Here is a 13,553-nt window from a genome sequence, read left to right as displayed (position 1 = left end):
AAGAAAAACTTCAATTCATCACTACAGGTAAGAGCTCACCTGTTTTAACACTATATATGTGTTTTGATCTTCTATCGATTATTTTTGCATTAATACTAAGTACCACACCATGTATAACAGTAGCAATATCTGCATTAAAATTAACACATTGTAGGTTTAATCAGTATTTCACTAACAGCACTGATTTAACTAGAGTTAGATGCAACAGACTGGGTAAGATTTAGCTGGTGGGAAGACAGAACAGTTAAAATCAGAACCAAGTGTTCAGAGAATTCTATATTGTGCACTTTCTGAAGGGAAAAAGCACTTACCCTAGCTTTAACATATTTCTTGACAGTCAGTTTTGTAAAAGAAAAAAGAGATGAAAATAATTAGGAGTTAATTATGAAAGAACAGCATAGAGTCAGAGTGGATCAGGAGACCTAATGTTTCTCTACAAGCCGGCTTTGTTAGTGGCAAAATACTGTATCAGATGCCAAGATAAATTAAAGGTCTTCATGTTATGTAGAGGAAAAAGCAACACCTATCATGTAGGAGATTCCCAGACTGATATTATACAAATCCCTGTTCAGCAAAATCAGGCAGAAGAAGCCCTTTTACATCTTTCACAGCATCAATAAAAAAAGACTTTGGCTCTAAATATTACTCTCAGGAGTTTTCGATTCCATTAGGTGACTTTTAACTCCAAGAAATAAAGCGTGAAAGTGGTAACTGCTTTTATTACTGAAGACAAATGGCAAGCAAAAAAGAAAATGAGTGATTTAGAGATGGAATTTTACAAAGATCTCTCCTGCTTCCTCTTTTATTCATATATAATCACAAAGAGCTATAGAAAAAAATGGGGAAGAGAAAGGTCATTATTTTTAACAGTACTATAAAAACATCAGTATTGTAAGTAGGAAAACTATTTATTAAACATATACTTTAGTCAGATTAATCTTCACTGACACAATTTGTGCTTATGTAAGTCCAGCTTTCTAACCTCTATTTAAGAGATTTACAGATTCATATTTTATACAAATATGTTTCAATATTGCTTTAATGTTTTACCATAGCTTGCTCTAGTGGAACGACTTGCTGGTTATGAATCATTCGAATGTTGTTTGCGTGTCCTTTTAAGGCATTTTCCAGTGCTCCTTTTGGCTGCAAAAAATGCAATTATGCAGTATTGTTCAGTAATCTCAAAGCATTCCCACAAAGCAAAAAACAATGAAAGTTGCACATTATATTCATCCACTCCAGAACAGCTGATGCTAAAAATGGGATATGGCAAACTGAACTCCTCAACACAAGGAGGGGAACAAATCATCCTAATAGTAATTTAAGCCTCAGCAACAAACCAGATATATCACCTTGCTTTTCTGGCTACAATATTATCAGCACAGATTTAACTGAAGACCATTTTCACATGGTGCACTAAGTCATTTTAAATACAGAAGAGTGAGCACATCCCCCTCGCAGTTGCCACAAACCAGACCTCATTGCAAGAGCCCTGCAGCACTGCACCCCAGCTGGGACGAGCATCTCCCAGTCATCGGTACTTGCTTTTGTTTTGGCCATATGGATATCACCCTGAAGCACCCTCTGCCTTCTGAGAGGCACAGAAATTTAAGTATTTTCAGCCAGTAACTTGGAAAGATGCCTGTGAAGGCTATTTTCCATTTTTGTGTCTCCTGCCTTTCAGTAAGAAGGTATGAGTTTGTGCCTGATTGTCAAGTCCAAATGCCTGTCTGGAGCTCACGCTTGTTGCAAAATCCTAAAAATTTCATTTTACTCTCAGAAACAAATTTATTTTCCATTTCCTTTTGGCAGTAAAATCACTTGGCTCCCTGCATACACACTGAATGCACGCTGTTAACTCCATTTTAAAAATGTAACAATGGCAGACTTCAATGCTCAAAGATGTGTTCCTTTCCCGTGAAATGTTCATTGTAAGCAGTCAGCTGCCGTCACTGAGCAGTTTCAGGATGCTTCAACTCCTGTACTGACAAGGTGAATTCATTCACCTAGTAACACCTGTCAGTGGTATTGCTCTCTCCTCCATAACCTGACCCCCTTGGTTTGATACAAATTTTCTTCAATTTGCTCCTTCCACTGTAAAAACATACGTTCAATTTTGTGTAAGGTGTTAAAAAATGCAAACTGTACATCCAAAGTTAATTAATTCCAAATGTTTATAGTTTAATTGGTCGTTCTACGAACTATCACTAATAACAAAGTGGGGTTATAAAACATCCTTGGAAACCAGTACCATTTTTTTTACAATCTAACTTTTGTAATACATTATATTGTTGTGGGTTTGGCTTGTTTCAGCGGGGCTTTTTTTAGACTTTTCATAGATTACACTAAATAGCATCACAAGGAAGAAATAAAAACATACACAGTAATAGTCAACACATTTACTATTGTATTTGTCTTCTATATGAAGAAATTACTCTATCTGATCTATTCTCAATTCTGACACTTCCTTAAGATTCTACTAAAAAAAATAATGAGAATGGCCTACCAGCACAACATATTTTCCTTCATGAAACTATGCAAAATACCTTTAAAGAGACATCTTGGGGACAACTCTATGTTAACATGTTTGAAGAACCCCAGTTTTGGCTTAGGAAATAGACCCAAATCAACAACAAAACCACTTCACCTGTAAAACCTTCAAAATGGCACAGTGAAAACTAGAAATGGAAGTAAGTGCGGCCAAAGATACTGGTATCTGTCCATGCTACCAGGCAATCTACATGGGTAAGCAGGCAATGTGCAGCTCACCCATGGTGCTTGCAGAGGTTGCCAACTACAAAGCAAGAAACCCCCACGAGCAGCCTAACTTTGATGTGAGTGCACGTGGAGCAGAAAGAATACCAACCAACCAAAAAAAAACACCCCAGAAACAGGTGTGAGCAAATTATGCGAAAAGCTGGAGTAAATACAGCAGGGGTCTCCACTGGTGCCCTCCTCTCCCTGGATGAGGGATGGATGGACATCTGATAAATCCCAAACAATGTGGACTCACTCTGCTGTGTCCCTCAGTGATCCAACTAATTGCAGTTATGTGTGCAGCACATTTCCTCCTGCATCATAATGCAGGAAGCTGCCTTGGGCCAGTGTCCAAACCATGACTCTCATTTTGAAAAATGAATACAAACATACCAACTGAATAGTCACCATGCATTTAACATGGATCTGTGCCACCTGCAGGTTCATTTGTGGGAAATGTTGTAGCAGTACCCTCTGACCATTGTCCATGTGTCTGCATTTAAAAACCCCTTCAGTGCAGACAGGGTTTCTTTTGTGCATTCTCCCTCCACAATGGAGGCCCAGTTCTCATTAGAGCCCTGATGAGCTGCCCCAGTATTAATATTATCATTAAGTGAAAAGACTTCTGCTCACTAACCAAAAGAAAACTAATTCAAATCATCTTTCCCATCATGATCTAACCAATTCTTCTTTGAAATGGGACCTGAAAAAGTAGAGAGCATAACAGGAAATACTCAAGTGGAGCATTCTCCTCATATCTCAAGCAAACAGTGAAATTTAAGAAAATACACTTCCAAAGACAAAACTGTACAACAGCATAAAAAAACAATCAATAATTAGCAGCATTTAAAATACAGCTCATAGGCAACATTGTTCTTGAAATTTTTAACTTATGTGACAATGCACTAAGTGTCTCAAGAATTCTCCCACAGAATGGCTACTTTGCCATGCATTTAGGCTAATATGGTATATAAATGATACATCTTATGTATTATTGTATTACTGAATTAAACTTACCAGCTGGTCTGCTCTTGCTTCTAAATCATTAGCAAAGGAGAGAAGATCAACCTTGGTAACACTTTTGTTGATCTGAAACAAGATGTGAACAGTAAGAAAAGGAGTACATTGTTATTGCACTTGCAGACAGTTTGCACTTAACTACACCACCCACTCTGTCTACTCTTTATTTCTTTAAATACTTATTGACCCTAACTTCTGAAGTGCTTTTTTTCCCAACTTTTATCACCCTTCAAAACATGGTCTTTCACAGAAAAGCAGATTTTTCTGTTTTGCCCATTGTTAAAGAAATATTTTATCTTATACTTTGTTCCAGTCATGTCTAGTTGACTACAGTCTCACCTCTGTCAAATACGCCGAAAAGTCTATCCCATCTATTCCTGAAGAGCTGAAATTCAGAAGATTCTCCTTCCCAATTTCATCCAGCAGAATGATTTTGCTGAGGTTTATCTGAATATGTTCAATTTTAAGTGCTACATCTTCTGTATACTGAGAGGGAAACAAAAGAAGACACAAAAGTAGTTTGTAACCACTGGCTATTCTGCTATAGCCACTGCCCAAAGCATCTTGCTTTTGCTGACTCCTCATTTCCATGAAGCAGCACACACTGATTTTTGCTTCTATCAGTTCAATTCAATCAATTTCAACAGAATCCACCAGGTAATGTTGGGGGTAATGCTCTTTACTTTGTTGCAGTATCCAGACATGTTCTAACCTACCTATGCCTCTTTCATACAAATGAAATCCCTGCCTTTCGTTCTGTTTAAAGCGTGCTTCTCTGACTAAACGTTAGTCTCTCCTAAGAGACAGGCTACCATCCCTGCAGGAAATGCTATTCTTGAGAATATATATATGATTTGGGACAGGGACTCTGTCTATTAAGTGTGGGTACAGTGCCTGGCAGTATAGAACATGTATACTCAAGGGGTTGCTGTAATGACGACACAGTCACTTAATGACAGTGCAGTCATGTATTATTACAGCTTAACTAAGATGACTTGATTTTATCCCAACCCCTTCCAATCAAAACCAGAAGCATTCCTAGGACCACAGTATATCATATTCTGGATCAATACAAATCTGACCAGAATCAGAAGAGAATACACCAAGAAAGGCATTTATATAAAAAGAAGACTGTCATTAAACACCATAAGCAGCCTTTGGAAGACATTAGACTTCAACATTCTATGAAAGCTTCAAATTTTAAACCAACATTATTATAAGCACCCCTAAAAAAAAGACATCAGAAAATCTTCCATGGACCACTGAGACAGTTAAAGAACATCTTATTTGTAAATAGACTTCTTTCTTTCAGAGTAGTGTGGACAGTTCTTGCCTCCTTGAAGGATGTTTTGTATATAAAAACAAAAATCCAGACATATATATGGTGTTTTAAGAGCAAACATCCTTCAGAAACAATCACGCACTCACTCATGGTTTTTTTACTCACCATACTAATATTTAGAAACTCATTGATATTGAACAGGTATTCGAGGTGAAGGGAAGTATAAATTCCTTTGTTTTCCTTGCAATCACTAAAAAAATACAAATACACAGATCAACCTGAAAACCACCCAAAGGACCAAGTATTAAGACATGATTAAAGATTTTTTCTTATTCTAAGAAAATTAGTCCTTTAGAAAAAAAATCCTGGCTATATTTTTTGAAGCTCAATTTATAAAAAAAGTAATTAATAGTTTCTGCTTGTCTCAAAGATGCAAGATATTTTATCAAAGAGCTCAACTAGTATCATCATGCAATGTATTGTGCTAAAACTACCTCTAATAGCTCATATATAGGAGAAAATTGCTTTTGCTAGTGATTAACTGGAAAATAAAATTGTCTTCTGGAACTTGTACGATTTTTGGATGTGCCTGAAAAATGAAGCATGGAAGATACCAGAAAACCAGTATTTATAAATTGAATGAACTAAGAATAAATTAAATATGAACTGAATTAAATCTTAATCGTAACTTAAATACCTGTACACTTTTTCAAAAGTCAAGTTAACATTCGGATTTTTAAAGAGGATTCCAGCAAGATAGTTTTTCCAGTGCTGATTTAGTAAGTAAGGTGTATCCAAAATCTAGAAGACAAAATTCAGTAACATACTGTAATTCCACGTTTCTTCATGTGTGGTCTTTTGACACATACCCACATCTAAGCTTATCATCCACTTATGAAAATACAAGCAAAAGAGCAGATCAAACTCTTTTGTGCAGAAAGTGAATATTAAAGCTCCCCACCACCAAGGAAAGCTGAATCAGAAGTATCTATCTGCAAAGGATGACAGGCTCGCAGTACTTACACTGCAAAGCAAATTAAACCAAGAAAGGATCAATGTCTCTATTTGGTGTGTAAGGGGAAAGTAAAATCAGAATCAAACTCACTCAAAGTGTTCTATAAAAAATATGCTATATAGAACTGACAAGACCATTTGGACTCATGAGGATCCTATTAATTTTTTAGTAACATGAGTAACTTCACCTTGAATAAATTTTTATCTTCAAAGGGCTCACAAACCAGTTTTTCTACGTTTCCGCCTGTGACAAAGGTGAGCACCACTACAACCATCAGCACCCAGGAGAAAAGAAAACTGAATCCAACACCACTGAAAAAGAAATAAGCTGAGTAAGTTTTAGCTTTTTAAGAACACTATATATACGTATATATAAATATATAAACACACACACACACTTGGGGCAACAGTGAAGCCAACAGTGAGCAGTAAAACAGAGATATGAAAACTGATAGATGGTTGAAACCTCTGATTTACAAATACGTTCTTGTCCTCTGGAACCTCTTGTATATTTCAGCACTGTAAAGTCTTCAGCTGAAGTGCATCTAAAATGCTCACATTTGCATTGGGTATGCAAACTGAGTTAAGAATTATGTTTAAGAGCCAAAACATCATACAATTTTTGGTTTTGAACTCAACTCTCTAGCCTTGTGCTCTCAAAAAAGTTTTAGAAAGGTTTCAGATGCAATCTTTTCCTGGACTCAGCAGAAACGACATTAAACCAATAGTAGGCACTTTTCAACCCCAAACCTACTGAAATGCTCTGAGAAAGTCAAGTGTTTCTTGTCTCCTCACACAGGTTTTGTAATTTTAAGCAAATGCTGAAGTGTACCAAAAAGCTGTAACTCTCCCCTTAGATTTTCAATTATCTTTCAATTATCCCAGTTTCCGCAGTTTCCAAAGGAGCTTACAGACAACCACTAGCTACAGCACTTGCCTTAAAACAGTAGATGCAGTTTTATCCTTCAGCTATGATCCTAAAAATCAAAGAGCAACCCAAAATCCCTAAGACCCTCAGTGTAAGTATGTGAGATTTATATTTATTTCTACTTTTTCTCAGCAGATATACATAGGTAACACACTAGATGTTTTTTACATATATGTCCTTCAAAATACACCAAACCAACTCTCTACAGGTTGTTCTCTGAGAACTGACACTTACGCCATAAGAAAGTTTCCTCCAGTGTTGGAGATACAGCCTCTGGTTGTTGGGGAAGCATGTTTATCATAGCCACAGGTGCCACATAGCAATCCAAGATAGTAAAAGACCAGAATCAGGACTACCATGCAGCATAGAATGAGACAACCCAGCCACCTAGGAAATAAAAGACAAAGTTCTTGGTTATTTTCACGCAAAGAACATGTTGGAGGCCTGCAGAACACATCATGCAATGCTATACTCCCAACCTGCCTACTTGGATTCTTTTTGAGCAACGAATGTTAGCAACAAAAAAAGAGTATTTGCTACCCAAGGACGTATTTTGGACCAGAACACGGTCACTGCTGGATTACAGACAGCTGCTACTGAAGGACTGGGGAACAAACAGAGGAACAAGGTGTTTCCAACCCCAGTTACTGCAGGTGGACTGGGCTGTTGCATCAAAGTGCTCCAAGTGGGGCAAACAATGACTCAGAGGAAGCAGAAAAATGACTGTTCAAACAGTAATTTATTCAGGAAGAAATGGAGAAATTCATGAATGTGAATTGGTTATTGGTCATGAAGTACACAGCTGCTCTTACTGTGAGGCTTACTAACTTTTTTGCACACTGTGTTAGGCTTGTAACCGTAAATATTTAAGGTTATTTTCTTAATATTTAAGGCTGTAAAAACTCAGGCCATGTGTGTCTGTGCTGGAATGCTTTAAATGAATGGAACAGTCAACAGAACTTGATAGGAAAAAGATCTTGGATAGGAAATGAACTTTACTTTTTATTAATTACATCACATAACAGTTCTATCTGTCCAAATAGCTGGAGCACATCCATTTATTCACACATTATATATCACATTCTAGCCTTTCACCCTCTCCCAATTCCCTCTGCACTTCATTTTCCCTTTAGTTGTCACTTCTTCCAGCTTCTATTTTTTAAGTTCCCTTTTCTCCTCCCTGTACCTTTGTAGAGAAAATTTTGTAAAAGAAGTATTGTGAAGAATATGCACAGTCACTAAAAAGAAAACCATTAATGCTGACAGACATATTTGTAAGAGGATATTTATTAAGAACTACACATAATGTATCTGTAATTAAGAAAGGAATGGTTAGAAAATAATTTCAACAACTACAGGCTTGTTGGTTTAATTTGTACTTAAAGTACTATTAGGTTAGGCTTGACAAAAACAGGCATTTAAGTGCCATGTAGATGAGATGTATTCTCCAGTAGCAGAATAAAACAATATATTTATTTAGTTTAATGCTATGTGAGCTTTAAAGCAAATATTGATCAATTTGTAAAATTAAGGCTCACCACAAAAACTGTCAGATAAGGAATGAGCTAAAGGTAATGTTCTAAATAAGGTTCTAGAAGTTCAGTCTTCCGTTTACTTTTATTTTACACTGCATTAAAATCAGCAACACACACTTTGCAAAAGAAACTGATTGTGACATAAAGATAAAAGCAATTATCAATTATAAAATCAACCAAAGCATCAAACAAAATGTAGGGAGAATCTGATGAGGTTGAGGACAGAAATTACTAAATCTGGACAAAGGTAGACAGTATGAAATAGAGAGCTTTATGCTTCAAAATATGAGATTACTCAACTGTAAGGGTCACCAAAGCCTCAAACAGAGAGTACGCGTTTCTCAAGGTACAATTAACCCATGCAGTTGCAAGGACAAGTATGACACCAACAGGGGCATGCATGGGAGCACAAACATTTACAGGTGTGAGGCAGCCTCTGCTACTCCTGCTCTGTGGTAAAAAGGGTGCAATAACAAGGGATTGGCTTCAAGGTATCTGTGGTCCTATGTTCTCACAAATTACATGAAACTCAGTGAAAACAAGCCCTAAAAAAATAAAAGGTCAGTCTGGTATTATAGAATAATCCATTCCTTTAAGTGTTACAACTCTGACATCTACTTACATCTATCCTTCATGAAAAATAACTGAAGGCCTAGAGTAGAAACTACCTCTTGATCTGTGGTGAACAGCACCCAGTTGTTGATTAGTTGCATTTTTGGCTTTTACCAAAATGCCAGGAACAAACAGAGCGTGCCTTATAGCATCTTTGTTTCACTGCGTTCCTCACTTATAGTTCACTTGCCTTTACAGAACATTAAAATATTAAAAACAGGTGGAACTTCACTCCTGCCTTATTTCTTATACATACCTGTAGAAATCGTACTGTTCCACTACTGGAAAATAATCTTGAACATATGATTCACTCTGTGTAAGATATATCATCAAATCTGCTAAAATCTTCTGAACAGGGAGAGCTTTTGTGAACGCAGTAATATTTGAACCAATGGATTCCAGCACGGTTTTGATATCTAAAAGAACATACGTATTTCACTGTTACAGATCCATAGATGAAATTTACATTCCTTGTATGCATTATAAAATGCTGATAAGCCATTTGCCACATGTAGCAAGCAAGCCATGAAGACAAGTGTGAGGAAGAGACAAGCAGGCAACAAAACACTGAGCTCTGAACTGACACAATGGCATTCTAAAATGCACTTTGTTTTTAACATTCAGTTTAGTGATGAAAGATGTAGAAGTTGAGCCAGAGTTCTTCCTCTTGCCTTTCATTATAATGAATGTGTCACTTTTTATCTAGCCAGCTTAAATCTTGCTTTTCATGCAATATTGCAAATGGTAACATTGAGGAAGACAATTAGCGACTAAATTTATGAAGGAGAAGATCAAAATCTATTTAAACCTCATGCCTTGGGAATACAACACTGAAAGAAATTATACTGCCTATATTGAGAATCTATACTAGTTATTTTCAACCTTATTAAAAAAGATTACTTAAATAAATTCTTTCCCATTAGTTAGCAACACTCTTGAGATAACAATCAATTAAGCCATTTTCCTTCAGACTATGAACAAACATGCTACCCTAGATTTACAGTTTAGATACACACTATGTAGATTTACAGACATGTGATTAATTCACTTATACATACTGTCTATGTTTCTTTGTACACTCCTCCCTTCATTCACCCTGAAACATACTTGAAATTGCAGGATGTGTAATTACAGGTTGCAATGTGGTAGTAGGCACCACCTTCTTTCTCAAACAACAACTGGACAAGTCTGTCTGTTTTGATGTTTACACTTCAAATCAACCAAGTAACAAATCACTTCTGTTTTTAAAGTTTACAAATAAATGCATTTTTTTCCTAGTCAACCTATGTATTTGTTTGTGCAAACCCCCGACAACTGACAGATGAATGAAGACAGCTTGTCTGTGTTTACAGGTATCAGCAGATGCTGAAAATAAATAAATCTGCTCTAGGTTTCCTAATGAAAAGTGTAACATCAGTTTTCTAAAACTGGCTCATTTGAGGTAAGTTCACACAGTACACTACATTCGTGTCTATACTGTGCTTTGTTTTGCCCAGGAGGGGAAGAAAAAGAACAGAAAAACTTACAAGGAACAGCTGCTTATATAATGCAGAACAGGTCCACAATGCAAGAACAAAAATTAAAACAGATTAGTATACATACACTATACTACCATACAGGTATGGTCAAAGAGTAAAAAGTGTAAAGCCCAAGTAACAAAACAATTAAGACAGCCACGTAAATTATCCTTAAGGCATAATTTTACCTTCCCTTCGCCATCCATTACATTTTAATACAACAGCAGGCAGGTTCAGTTTTTTTTAACATCACACTCCTAAATGTATCATAAACGCATCAGTCAAGGAAAATTAGCCATTCAACCAAATAAAGTGTCAGTGTCAAGTTGGGATCCCAAGATTTCTCACCACTTGAGCAGTAAAAAGCCTAACAGATAAAACTCCTCCATGAAATACTACATGGCCTATTCTTAGATTTAGTTTTGGGTTCTCATTAAGACAGAGTTGCCTTGTATGGTTTTTTTTCTGGCACCCGGTTAAGAAAAAAAAAGGTAATATTTACATTTCCATTTTTAATGATCTTTAGCCAAGAAAATACATTATCAATAAATGAAAACAAAAACATTAAACAATCAAAGTGAAAAGACAGTATGTCCTCACCTGATAAAATGTTCCTGGTCTGATTCACCACTAAGTCTGGAGTATCATTAAAAGCTGCATAACCCTAAGAATAGAAGTTGGAAAAATTAGAGCATGTTTCTCATTGTAAAATTGCTTGCAATTTTTTCCCTTTCATTCAAGGATCAAAAGTATACACATAATTAAATGTATGTGGTAAAACTATGAAAAATACATAATTTTTTCAGTTTGCTCTCTTGAATACTTCTGGGAAAAAAGCTAAATACACATCAATCAGTCACAATCACCTCAAACTTTGTTGTCTGTCAGATCCATCTCATCTAAAACCAAAAAAGTACATATGAAAATTCACCATGTGAATGGCTTTACTGTGTACCAGCCAAATGCCTTCTCTTCACAAGTCTGTGTCTTCCAAACATGAAATGCATGTTACAAACAATGCACTCCAGCTGTCTCTAAAGGCACTGCAATCCTTTCTTCAGCGAGAAGGCAAAAGAGAGGGTCTAAGCCATGGCGACACAGCTGAGTAGCTTATCTGGACTGAAAGGAGAAGCCATTGCAGGGGATGCTTGAAGCCTTAGTCCCTGCAAACCTGGTCACTTCATAAGCAAGCAGGGGTCTAAGCCCCCTATATATGGCCTTTGGTTCAAGAAAGTGCCTTGAATTCCTAACAAATGTTTTCAGATTATTAGATTTTTCACCTGCTCAAACTAAGTCACTTTTTTTTCTAGGTGAAAATCATTGTTTTGTGGAAAGTCTTGCAAAAATACTAATAGCAATTACACCTGGTCTATTGCACCAGTTTTAACACCAAATATGTACATAAAGAATTTAAAAGAAGTATTTCAAAATAGCTGGAATACAATAAAACTAGTGAGGCGAACATGGAGGTTTTTTATTTCTTTAGTGTGAATCAAAAAATACAAAGTATGCCATTGGATTCATGATTCTGCTTTTTGTTTTTTTATGATTGTTCTTTCAACCAGACAATTCACAAACATTTTTGACCTGCATTATCCTGGAGATACAAAGTACTACATTCATATTTTCAAATATTAGATCATGGCCAAACAATGGAATAATGAGAGCTATCCACCACAAAGCAGGACAAGGTGGGAATAAAAGAATTACCCTTGAGAAACCAAGGGAAAACAAGTGACACACAAGTATCCCACTTTATTTATTAACAGTTTACAAGTCTGTCAAAAAACATACCTTTTGAACCAGACTGGAAAGGTCTATTTTAAGGACATCATTGATCTTTGCAAGCTGTGAGCTCACTCCCGGCAACTAGGAAGCAAAAAACATGCCTCAGTCACATGGAAGTAGCAGTATTGCAAATTTAGTATATATTTCAAAGTCAGGGGAGAGGGTAAAGAAACCAGAATGATTTGTAGCAGAATCTTTCCAACACACTCATGAAACTTCTGCTGCACAAAAGCAAAGCTTAACCTCAGCATTTATGGGAGGGCAGGTTATTTCACTGCCAAGAGCAGCACCTTAACACAGCTGCTTGACACACATTTTATCCTTTTCTACAGAGAAGATGAAAAGACTGACTGGAATTACCCAGAAACACAGCATAAGGGAAAGTCACTTATCTCACAAGTCGCAGCACACACCAAGCCACTGAGCTGCAGAAATATGACTGGGCTTTTTCAAGGCAATCATGCTCTAAGAGTATGAAAACTATTATTACAAAATCTTACCCCACTAAAATTGGCATTGATGTTCAGTTGATTTAATGAATTCCTGATGATATTGCAAGTTGAGGCTGCCTGAGCTGCATTGCATGCGGAGTCATTGAGGGTGTTGCTTAGATGCATTTTAACATCTGTCAAGTTTGCATGAAGCCTCTCTGTTCCCTCCTGCAGAACCTCTACAGAGACACTCACATTTTCCAGTGCTTCCTTCGTTTCTCTGATGGCTACAAGGAAGTGCATTAAAAAAAAAACAACACTATAGTTAGAAAGCAGACTATAGATACAGATAGGAAGAGAAAGTGTACATGCATAAGTGCTATAATATTCTTAACAATACTGATTTAAATAACCCTGCCTCCCTCCCAGAAAAACCCTCTAGCACAGAATACATAGTTTTTGCACATAAAAATACACTACTTATGTTTTCCTACAAAGAAATGAATGTGCTCATGCTATTTTTATTGAGATTCCATTCACTTCCCACATTACTCTTTTTTACCCTTTCCCTATCCCTCATCACTCAGCAATTTCAGTAAAGAACTTTAACTTGGTCATTAGAAATTAAAAGAAAGCCCACATCCACAAAACAGTATTTTCAGTATTTGA

The 13,553-nt window shown here is 36.5% G+C and overlaps 1 protein-coding gene across 10 annotated transcripts in view; it reads right to left on the bottom strand.

Annotated features, from left to right (window-relative positions):
* The window catches only part of PROM1 (prominin 1), a 63,692-nt gene that overhangs the window by 8,580 nt on the left and 41,559 nt on the right, over nucleotides 1-13,553 (bottom strand). For 5 of the 10 annotated variants that reach the window (XM_071556754.1, XM_071556760.1, XM_071556755.1 and 2 more), the window contains 12 exons: nucleotides 12,954-13,171; nucleotides 12,460-12,534; nucleotides 11,266-11,329; nucleotides 9,405-9,564; nucleotides 7,236-7,388; nucleotides 6,262-6,385; nucleotides 5,757-5,860; nucleotides 5,225-5,309; nucleotides 4,117-4,263; nucleotides 3,775-3,846; nucleotides 1,051-1,143; nucleotides 312-329 (listed from right to left, as the gene is read on the bottom strand). In XM_071556754.1, the coding sequence (XP_071412855.1) occupies nucleotides 312-329; nucleotides 1,051-1,143; nucleotides 3,775-3,846; nucleotides 4,117-4,263; nucleotides 5,225-5,309; nucleotides 5,757-5,860; nucleotides 6,262-6,385; nucleotides 7,236-7,388; nucleotides 9,405-9,564; nucleotides 11,266-11,329; nucleotides 12,460-12,534; nucleotides 12,954-13,171 (1,313 nt within the window). The remainder of the gene's footprint in view (nucleotides 1-311; nucleotides 330-1,050; nucleotides 1,144-3,774; nucleotides 3,847-4,116; nucleotides 4,264-5,224; nucleotides 5,310-5,756; nucleotides 5,861-6,261; nucleotides 6,386-7,235; nucleotides 7,389-9,404; nucleotides 9,565-11,265; nucleotides 11,330-12,459; nucleotides 12,535-12,953; nucleotides 13,172-13,553) is intronic. The other 5 variants (XM_071556758.1, XM_071556763.1, XM_071556761.1 and 2 more) reach the window with 1 other exon arrangement.

This window comes from Pithys albifrons, chromosome 5 (assembly GCF_047495875.1).
Source record: "Pithys albifrons albifrons isolate INPA30051 chromosome 5, PitAlb_v1, whole genome shotgun sequence".
Taxonomy (NCBI): Eukaryota; Metazoa; Chordata; class Aves; order Passeriformes; family Thamnophilidae; genus Pithys; species Pithys albifrons.
The sequence above is the reverse complement of the archived record's forward strand: the minus strand, read 5'-3'. Positions and strand labels throughout refer to the sequence as shown.